The sequence below is a fragment of the Arachis hypogaea genome, chromosome 13 (assembly GCF_003086295.3).
Source record: "Arachis hypogaea cultivar Tifrunner chromosome 13, arahy.Tifrunner.gnm2.J5K5, whole genome shotgun sequence".
Classification (NCBI taxonomy): Eukaryota; Viridiplantae; Streptophyta; class Magnoliopsida; order Fabales; family Fabaceae; genus Arachis; species Arachis hypogaea.
In genome coordinates, this window is record NC_092048.1 from 36,948,273 (window position 1) to 36,959,799 (window position 11,527).

General features: G+C 33.8%; 1 protein-coding gene across 1 annotated transcript; it reads left to right on the top strand.

Annotated features, from left to right (window-relative positions):
* Window positions 1-3,707: 3,707 nt before the first annotated feature.
* LOC112738098 (uncharacterized) lies at window positions 3,708-7,818 on the top strand. The gene is made up of 3 exons (XM_025788391.3): window positions 3,708-4,016; window positions 6,401-6,695; window positions 6,871-7,818. The coding sequence occupies exons 1-3, from the start codon at window positions 3,803-3,805 to the stop codon at window positions 7,469-7,471; spliced, it is 1,110 nt and encodes a 369-aa protein (XP_025644176.1). The 5' UTR covers window positions 3,708-3,802; the 3' UTR covers window positions 7,472-7,818.
* The last annotated feature ends 3,709 nt before the right edge of the window (window positions 7,819-11,527 follow it).

The window sequence follows — 11,527 nt, forward strand, 5'->3', positions numbered from 1 at the left end:
ATCAACTCTCTTTCTCAAACTTAATTCAGCTGTTTCTGGGTTCAATGCAAAGCATGGTTTATCGAGGTGTTACCACCCTAACCAAAGCTCATCAATTGTAACTTTTCTTAACTAACTTCAAAAGAAAGACTAACAATCTAAACCCTATCTTCGGCACAAAAGGGTTCTCAGCACAACTATCAACGAAAGGGTAAAACACCATCTCCACCTAATAATCACAGGAATTAAAAGACTTTAACCAATAACATGTATTACAATATCGCTCACATTTCAACGTCTTACTATACCTCCTATACAAGTTTCATTGTAAATCTCATTCATGGCATGTCCCTAATGAGACAAAAAATCTAAGCTTCCTTATCCTCCCTACCATCCAGTCAGTTCCCAGAGTAATAGCCATTTTCAAAACCAAGAATCATCATGCATAAGACTAAACTTAATTCTATATAGTTGTTCATCTCCTAATTACAGTACTTGTTCCTTGTTTTCTTTGCCTCCTCGAACATATTTTATTTCCAAAATATTAATTAATTTTACAATTGGATTCCAAAATTAATTACCCCAACATCAAAATATTACTTATCCTAACTAATTTTTTATCCAGTATATTTTCTCACATATACAATCACAGAACAAATAACAAGACACCATTCACGTTCTAGGTAATCCTATACATGTGCCCATTATTAAATTACAAGTATGGAGGATGGATGAGGAAAGGGGCCAGGCAGCTCCTTACTTACTAGGATGACGAATCGCTGGTCTCCTACTCCATACCTACCACGACGAAACTAGGGCTTGGCGCAGTGGGCCAGCACCTTCACCGCCTCGGACCACTTCGACCACTGGCTGATCCCGCGCGCCACCGATAAGAGCAGCAGCAATAACACTAGCAATGGCGGTCCTCCTCACTGCACCTAAGGATTCCTTCAATGTTATGACATTGTCAAAGCGAAGACCCAAGTGCATGCTTGCCATCCCTTTTTTTCCCCCCAAACTAGGCCCATGTCGTGAGCCTCCCTCCAATGTAACGCGGGATGTTCAAAACCCCGTTCGACTACACCCCCACCAAGCTGGCTCCATCGCACCTTCCATGAGCTCACGCCACCTGCATACTGCAACAAGGGGCCAACACGTGTCGACATGTGAAACAAGGTGAAAATAAATATATATATCTGTATGAACTTTGATCTGTACACTAGCGCGACCCTAATAATAAATGCCTGATCTCGCTTTTTCAATATAGGCTTAGTTTGGTAAAACTTTTACTTTTCAAAAGTATCTTATTAAAAGTTAACTTTTAAAAGATGGCTTTTTAAAAGTTGTAGTATTTATGTTTGGTAAATCAAATTAAAAATAGCTTTCAATAAACACAAGCAACATCAATTACGTTTGGTAAAATAGCTTTTAAAATTAAAAAATACTATAATAGACATAAATGTAAGCATTAAATTTGAAAATTAGTTAAAATATGAGGTTATATTAGACTTTTAAATTTTGAAAAGCACAAGCCAACTTTAAAAAACTCTATCTTAAGTGCTTTCAAAAGGATTTTTTATTTAAATAAATAAAATAAAAGTTATATTTACCGAAATAAATAATTTTAAAAAAATTTTTACCATTTTGCATGTTTCAGTCATATCTCATTTACACTGTAAACGAAATGAAAATGCATGTATCTCGTTTACACTGTAAACGAGATACGTGAAATGTACTGTAAACGAGATATATGGAAGACAATCCCAGCAACTATAAACGTCAGTCGGGGGTATCCGGCGGACACGATCACGCAACCACACCAGCTTCAGCGTGAAGGACTCATTCCTCTGCACAGTCTGCTGTGCCGCCACCGGAGGCCTGGCACCAAGCAGCTGCTCCACCATGGCCCACGTCTCTGTGCCGTACCACCTACCAAAGTCACGAAGGCACTCCCAACGGGGTTCCCGTGTACACGCATGCCTAGGTGGTACGCCACGTCCTGCAGGGTGATAGTGACCTCACCCCCACGGGAGATGAAATGTGTGCGTTTCTGGACGTCATCGCTCCACGAGTGCCAAAATCAGGGAATTGTCAAAAGTGAAGTCCCTGAGGAGCACTGTGTCGCCGAATCCGGCCTCAGCCAGCTATGGGACGATGGCATCCGGTGGAGGAAAGGTATGGCTAACTCGTCGGGGCAGTAGAAGGCGAGGCCTCTGTGGAATAAATAAAACATTTTTAACTTATAAACAGATAATCATAAATTTTTTTACTCTACTTAAGAACATAGAGCTACTTCTACTTAATAACATACTTCTATGTCTCTAGTCTACACATGTCTCTAAATTACATATGTTGCTAAGCAAATCCTAATTAAGTCATACCAATTTTACACAACCAAATACAGTTCTAAATTCATCATACAATCCAATCTCTAAAGCATTTTACTCAGTGCTTGTCACTATGGGACTACCCTAACAATGTCCACATACTTAGATTAACCGAACAGAACGCAACTAACCTCGAAGTCAGCCGCCCCGGTGTAATGCGACATCTCGTTCAGTCTGTTGATGTCCCCGTCATTCCCTGCCTGGCGTGCCATCACCGTATTAGCCTCAAATATGGTAGAAAAGGGTAAAAAGAGGGAAGAAAGAGGTTGACTAAGTCAAAATGGATCCCAGAGACACGCTATAAACGACTTATACTTATAGGCGCAGTACAACCTTATCTCGTTTACAGTCTAGACGAGATAGACGTGGTTCAGCTGATGTGTCTTATCTCGTTTACACTGTAAACGAGATACACGCAATATCATCTCGTTTATAGTGTAAACGAGATAAGACTAAGGAATTTAAATCGGTAAATATTTTTTAAATTATTTATTTTGGTAATTATTACTTTTATTTTATTTATTTAAATAAAAAATTCTGATTTCAAAAGTATTCTGATCTTTTAAAAGCTGCAAACACAAGCACATGGTATTTTTGATTTACCAAACACAAAATGTGGAGTTTGAACTTTTAAAAAGTACAAACACCATTTCGAAAAGTTTTACTAAATCAAACCATAAATGCTTGGTTTGGTAAAAAATTTTTAAGAGCAATTTGTGTTTTTAAAATCACAAACTCCTCATTTTTTATTTTTAGTATATCAAAAAAATTACGTGCTTATGCTTACAGTTTTTAAAAGATGAAAATGAAAGCATTTAAGGTAAAATTTTTCAATAATAACTTGTGTTTATCAAAATTAAAAAATTTAATATATTCTTATATCTTAATTAATATCTAAAATTTAATCCTTATATTCATATCTATTATAATATTTTTAAATTTTAAAAATTATTGTACTAAATGTAATATTTATTATTATTTATTAAATATTATTTTTAATTTAATTTACTAAATACAAATGCTATAATTTTTAAAAAATTATATTTTAAAAACTAATTTTTATAAATTATTTTTGAAAAATAAAAAATTTTTAAATTAAAAAAATAATTTTTATTTTTTAATATATTTAATAAATTTTTTATAATAAAAATAAAAATACTAAAAAAATTATTATTTTTTAAATTATAATTTATATTTTTAAAAAGATATTTTTTACTTAAAAAAATAAATAAATAATATTTTTATATTATTATATTAAAATATAATTAAATATAAAATTATTTTTAATTTTTTTAATTTTTTAATAAAAATTATATAAAATAAAATAAAAAATCCCCCCGAACAAACCCTAACACACAGGAAGCCAAGAAAAAGGAAAAGGATTTGTTGTGAAGGCGTGAGAGCGTCAATTCACAATCACAATCACTGCACTCAATATGTCTTCCAGAGACAACAACGACGAAGCGCCGCCGCATCAGCACCACCAGCAGCCGCCTCTCTTAAGCAGCCTCGTCGTCCGTCCCTCCACCAACACCACCGACGCCTCTCCTTCACCCGACCGTCATCGTCATCGCGATCGAGACCGTGACCGTGACCCTCCTCCCCCACCTCTTCATTCTCGCTCCGCTCGATTCCCACACGATCCTCCTGGTTTGTCTTCTCTCTCTCTCTCTCTCTCTCTCTCTCTCTCTCTCCTTGTTTTTTCATCGCTTATCCAATTTGATTGCGACTTAGGTTTTCGTTTCTTTTCAAATTCAGATCGATATATCATGTGTTTGTATCTTCTGAGAAATTACGTTTGAACGTGCGGTTAACATGTTTTTTGTGTACGCATTGACGCTTTTTCTGTCTCTTGTTGAAATTTTGCCGATAGGCCTTTTCTAATGGATTTGGATTCGTGCTACCATGAATTAGGGTTCGTTGTTCTGTATAGGCATTTAATTTAATTTAATTTGATTTCGGCATCAACAATTTACCCTATTGTTGTTATATACTCGCCTGCATCCCGGAGGTATGTTATTAGTCAATAACCTAAAATAAATTCATGTTGAAATATGACACAGGTGAATTCATTTACTGCCTATATAGTTCTCATAACTAAAGAGAATTAGGTTATTTCTTTCCCATGCCAGGAACTCAGAACTTTTTAAGTATGATTTCACGTGTAATAAGTGAGTTGAAATTCTCTTTGATTTGTGTGAGGGTCCCATCATATGGAAACTACCATATATTGTGATGAGTTTTATTAGAGTTAATGTTTATACAATATGTTTGTCAACCATGTGGATCTCCTAACAATTATGGAGTGTCAAGTGTCAGCCAGTAAATAAATTTTACATTTGTGTGTTACAGCTCTGTTGTGCTTGCAAGAACTTGGGCCTTGAGGAAGGCACGATGCTATGAATTAAGCCTTGGATCATGATCTGATATTTTTTTTAATTCAAGGGTTTATAAGATTTTTGGATGATGGATGAGTCTATTCTGCTGAACATGTGGGTTTTTTGCAGCAAAGAATCCGTCTCATGTGTTCTTATTTTGCAGAGCCATGGTTATATGTTTGGTTTGGGTTATCTGTGGGGGTTTAATGGAATCTGAGATTTGATCTAGGACAGAGACATAATTTTGGTGACAGGACACTCATGTAGAGGGCTGAAACTGACCTCTTATTAATTGTTTTAGTGATATCATCTTTAGTTGTAACCAGTCTTTTGATGGGTCTTGGCTCCTTGATAAGGATTTCTCCGTGAGTGAGTGCACTGTTATTTCTGTGGAAGCCTTCCTGACCTCATGACAACATGTTCACCAATGATAAACTTCATACCGTCACTGGTTACATGGTTCTGTTTTTGGGCCCATGGTAATTGCAATTCCAGTTACATATTAATACCCTTGCGATGATTGTGGCCAGTGGTTATCATTTTGCTTTTAGGGGGGGTTTTTTTCCTCATTTGGTTGATTATATAGGGATGGTACAGACAGATATTTGTTTACTACTTCAAAGGCTTCTTTTCAGAGTAATAATTCATCATCATGCAAATTTGGGCGTTTCAATTGTAATGGGATTTTTCTATCTTCTGCTTAATCCTTAAGATTTTTCCTATTGAGAATACGCTGGCTTGGGGCAATGATATGGTGAAAATGGATGCATGTCTTCTAACACGGTGGCAACATACTTCTCTATTCAATTTCATTCTACTGTTGTTTTGGAGTTACTTGGGTTATAGTTTATAGCAAAAAACGGGGGGTGGATTGCTTATGGTCATTGTGTCACTTGCTAATTGGCTTGGTGGGGTTTTCTGCCTGGATCATTCTTTGGTATGGTTTTCTGCAAATTTCTGAACTTTGTTGCCTAAATCTGACCTCTGGCACAATGGATTAAACTGTTGGGATTATTTGTGCTTTGTTGGTGTTCACTGGTGCATATTTCTTTATGGTGTACATTTTGGTATTCTGCTTGTGGATGTGAGATTACATTGTGAAGGGTGAAATCTAATTATTGGTTTCCTTCACGGGCCTGCGTTTTCTAGGAATTAGAAAATAACTTCATTTGAAGCTGGGTTTGTAACTTGGTTTTTACTTTATAGAGGAGATTGCATTAAGTTGCGTAGCTTCAAACTATAGAATGCTTAGGTTAAATAGTTTATATTTAACTATGTAGTAGTCTATGAGGTAAATGAACGTAGCCGTTTGAGATAGAAAAAGATATGGGTTGGCTTGTATCAAGGACATGGATACTTTTGTTAGTCCAAATCCTGGCTGGCTCGTTTGACATGTTAACTTCGCTGCTAACAAGGATCAGCTGTTTGGGAAGCAACAGTGAAGGGTTATCATGTAAACCTCATGCGCACTTCACCTTCTTACATAACAATGAGGAAGATCCCTGCGTGGTGATAACTTTCCTTATGAAGTGTCAAAGACCGTCTGGCTGTTGCTGATCACTAATATTACGCTTTTAATATAGATTGCATAGTTACTTTGTCCTTTACTTCATGTTGGTTCCTTATTTTTAGACTGTGCTGTCTTTCTTTTCCCAGGACATAGAACTCATGCAGGTTCTGCCTCTCCAGTTCGTCGTAGCGATGCAGATCATCGCTATGGTTCTGATTATGATAATTTGTCACGAAATCGTGGATATGGTAATGCAAGAGAAGCTGGGAGATATCGAGACCCATCACCCCCTTATGGCCGAGGGAGAGTAGGTGGCAGGCCAGTCGGTAGAGCCTTTGATAGGCCTGGCTTCAATCCTGGACTACTTAGAGGGGACAACGTCAGTAGAAATAATCCAAATGTGCGTCCTAGGGAGGGAGATTGGTTCTGTCCGGATCCCAGGTAACTATGTTTTCTGCTTGAGTGGGAATTGCTTCTTGCACATGCGCTTATATATCTTGTATTTAGTCTTGAGGTTCCGGATGTTGTATTTTGAGTTAGATGATAGTTACGTGTTGGTTATATTCTTCACACGAGTACGTTCCCTCAAAATTTATCTGGCTTTATGATGTTGCAGATGTGGCAATCTTAACTTTGCAAGGCGGGACCACTGTAACAGCTGTAATAGGCCTCGTTTTGCTAGTGGTGCAAGTCCTCGGAGGGCTTATCCTGGTCCTCCACCACTTCATGCTCCTCCTAGACGCCTTCCTGGCCCTTCGATCGCCCGTTCTCCGGAAAGGGCAATGAATGGCTATAGATCTCCACCTCGGGGTTTTGCCAGGGATGCTCCTAAAGAGTATCTGCCACCACTAAGGCATGAAGGAAGATTTCCGGATTCTCCTCATGCGCGCAGAGAGCGGATAGATTACATTGAAGATTCATACAGGGGGAGAAACAGGTTTGATAGGTCCCCCCCACTGGACTTTGGTCCGAGACGCCCTTCAAGAGATGATTTCTCTGGTGAAAGAAAAGTTTTTGATAGGCGATTGCCATCGCCCCCACCCTCTGCACCTCTCTTGCCTCACCGGGGTCCGTGGGCCCGTGACGTGAGAGAGAGAAGCCGTTCTCCAATAAGGGGTGCCCCACCGCCAAAAGGCTATCGCCAAGATATGTACTTGGATCGTGTAAGAGATGATAGGCGTGGTGTGGGACGTGATAAAATTAGAGGAATGTATTAGCTTGGGATCCATATGAACTGTAATGGTTTTTCGCGTAGACTTTTTTAGTATTAAATATATCTCTGCTGTACAAGTGATTCAGTTCTCTTTGTAAACTCTCTTAAATCTCTCGTCAGGAGTTGATCCCGATTGGTTAGGCGATTCATTTGTTGTGTCCGAGAGAATCAGTTCCTGTTATCTCCAGCATTAGGACAATCGTCAACGCATTGGCAAACTATTTGATTCCGGAGTGTACATCTTTTTTTCTTCTTTTGGTTATGAGTGTACATCTATCTGTTTCTTTGATGCACGGAATCTCAAACATGAAAGATGAAACTGTTGAGTATACCATTTTTGTTTGTCGAGCAGAGGTTTGACTATTTTGTTCATTTGATGCATGGTTATTAATGGTCCAAGTTCATGGACAATAGTTAATTGAGAAACGTTATTGGGTTATTGCCTCTTTAACCTTTTTCACACGAGACTTATTATAGAGAACATGGATGGAAGGAATTTGAATTCTCTTAAATGAGAAAGTTGGTAAAGTGATGGGTTATTCATCCTTTCATGAATTGTGTCTCATTATTTTAATTTAGAAATGATTAGTTTCTTAATTTACCACTTTATTAACGTTTTCCCTTTAGAGGATCTTGATTCGATGGAAGCAAGATGCGCCCTTATCCATATTCCATAGTAGGCACTAGGTGCCACCCAAACAGGAGCCTCGGCTACTTTTGGCCAGGTGGTATAGACTATGAAGTTTGTTATCTAATTCGGTCTGGAGCTATCATATCAGCAATTTAGTATTGAATATGTATCAATACAAAATAAAACATGTCATGTACCATGTATATTATTTTCTCCGTTTTTCTGTTTGCAGCTAGAAATTTATTCTATTATATAAAAATCGAGCTTTTACATCTAATGATAAAGTTGACATGGCATGTTTCTGAGAGTGTTTCTTGATTTATTTTTTTTTAACTTATTGAATACAATTTATTATGATGGATTAATTATATCAACTAATTGAGTTGATTAGATATTTAAGTATCACACAATGTAATATTATGTATATCAATTAATTGAATATAATTGTTCGAGTATAATTAGAATCAATTAGATCAATTAGCATTATTCAATATATCTAAATATTTATTATATGATATTACGTCTTTATTATTTCGATTTTCTTATCACTTATAAATACCCTTTTATATTGTATCATTCTACATAACTTGAATACTCACAAACTTTTTTCCTATTGCTTTTGCTTCCCTTTCTAACATGGTATCAGAACCATGGTATCCTCCTTGAGGAGGATAAGTTGATTTTCTTCGGTGAAATCACCGTACTTTTCATATTTTTTTGTGTCATTTTTTTTTCCTTTTCTTTTGGCAATGCTTTGATATTTTTCTGACTTCACCGATTAATTCATCCACTATTTACTTATTCTCATGGAGAAACCATAAGTTTTTCGTCATTTTCCGATAGTTTGTCATCTCTTCACAATTTTTGGGGAGGGGGAAGTAGTTATTGTTTGTTTTAGCTCGTGTAAAATAGAAAAAAATTAAAAAAATGAAGGAAAAATATTTTGTCTCCTTTTTTATTTTTAAAATATATTTGAACAATTACAGGCTTAATCATATTTACTTAAATAATAATTTGCATGCATACTTTCATTCATATTCAGTAATATTATTGAAGTTTATGATGACTGAAATAGTAAAGTATATTTTTCTAATTAAAAAACAAATAATCAATTTTTTAGACATCCATATTTAAAAGGCTTTCTTGTTCAAACTACCCTCAATAATCATTTTTTTAAATAAATAAATAAAGATACAAAAAATTAAATATATAAAAATCGAAAAATCTAAAACATAATTGTTTCACAAAAAATAAATAAATAAATAAATGAGGACTACTCACAACAAATTACAGAAAACAAAACATAACCATTAATTAGAAGTGTACCTATTTTTAACAAATAGAATGAATTACCCTATAGAACAAAATACACAATTGGTAAAAGAACAAAATACACAAATATAAGGAATATTCATAATATTTTATCAATAAAAATAGAGATATTTAAGTATCACACAATGTAATATTATATATATCAATTAATTGAATATAATTATTAGAGTATAATTAAAATCAATTAGATCAATTAGCATTATTCAATATATCTAAATATTTATTATATGATATTACGTCTTTATTATTTTGATTCTCTTATCACATATAAAAATACCCTTCTATATTGTATCATTCTACACAACTTGAATACTCACAAACTTTTTTCCTATTGCTTTTTCTCCCCTTTCTAACATGGTATCAGAGTCATGGTATCCTCCTTGAGGAGGATAAGTTGATTTTCTTTTGGTGAAATCACCGTACTTTTCATATTTTTTTCTATGTCATTTTTTTTTTCTTTTCTTTTGTCAATGCTATACTTTTTTTACTTCACCGATTAGTTCATCCACTACTTACTTATTCTCATGGAGAAACCATATGTTTTTCGTCACCTTCCGATAGTTTCTCATCTCTTTGCAATTTTTGTGGAGGGAGAAGTAGTTATTGTTTGTTTTAGCTCGTGTAAAATAAAAAAGAAAAATTGAAAAAAATGAAAGAAAAATATTTTTATCTCCTTTTTTATTTTTAAAATGTATTTGAATAATTACAAACTTAATCATATTTACTTAAATAATAATTTGCATGCATACTTTCATACATATTCAGTAACATTATTGAAGTTTATGATGACTGAAATAGTAAAGTATATTTTTCTAATTAAAAAACAAATAATCATTTTTTTAAACATCCATATTTGGAAGGCTTTCTTGTTCAAACTACTCTCAATAATCATTTTTTAAATAAATAAATAAAAATACAAAAAATTAAATATATAGAAATAAAAAAAGTCTAAAACATAATTGTTTCACAAAAAAATAAATAAATAAATAAAGGCTACTCACAATAAATTACAGAAAACAAAACATAACTATTAATTAAAAGTGTACCTACTTTTAACAAATCGAATGAATTACCCTACAGAAGAGTCAACAATCGACATCATTTGGTAAAAGAACAAAATACACAACTATAAAGAATATTCATAATTTTTTATCAATAAAAATAGAGATATTTAAGTATCACACAATTTAATATAATGTATATCAATTAATTGAATATAATTATTAGAGTATAATTAAAATCAATTAGACCAATTAGCATTATTCAATATATTTAAATATTTATTATATGATATTACGTCTTTATTATTTCGATTCTCTTATCACCTATATCATTCTATATTGTATCATTTTACACAACTTGAATACTCACAAACCTTTTTCCCATTGCTTTCTCTCCCCTTTCTAACATGGTATCAGAGCCATGGTATCCTCCTTGAGGAGGATAAGTTGATTTTCTTTTGGTGAAATCACCGTACTTTTCATATTTTTTTCTGTCATTTTTTCCTTTTCTTTTGTCAATGCTTTAATGCTTTTCTGACTTCACCGATTAGTTCATCCACTACTTACTTATTCTCATGGAGAAACTATATATTTTTCGTCACTTTTTGATAGTTTGTCATCTCTTCACAAGTTTTGGGGAAGGAGAAGTAGTTATTGTTTGTTTTAGCTAGTGTAAAATAGAAAAGAAAATTGAAAAAAATGAAAGAAAAATATTTTGTCTCCTTTTTTTATTTTTAAAATATACTAGTGTATGTTTCTGTATATTGTACGGGATAATTAATAAAAATATATAAATTTTTTTTATTAAAAGAGATTAAACAAAAAATATATATAATAATTATTACTATAAATATTTTACAAAGTTATAATTAAAATTAAAATTTAATTATTTTTAATGTTAAAAATATTAAAAAGAATTAATTTTTGTCTTAACTTATTTGGATTGATTGAGTGGAAAGTAATTATTAGAGTTTCAAATTCCGCCTTGCGTATGTAACAACTCATTGGCTAGTGGTAGGCCCTTAATAAATGGAGCTTCAATCTATGAAGGATTAGTTCTTGACCTACCGAGTTGAAAAATACAGTAAAAGAAAAT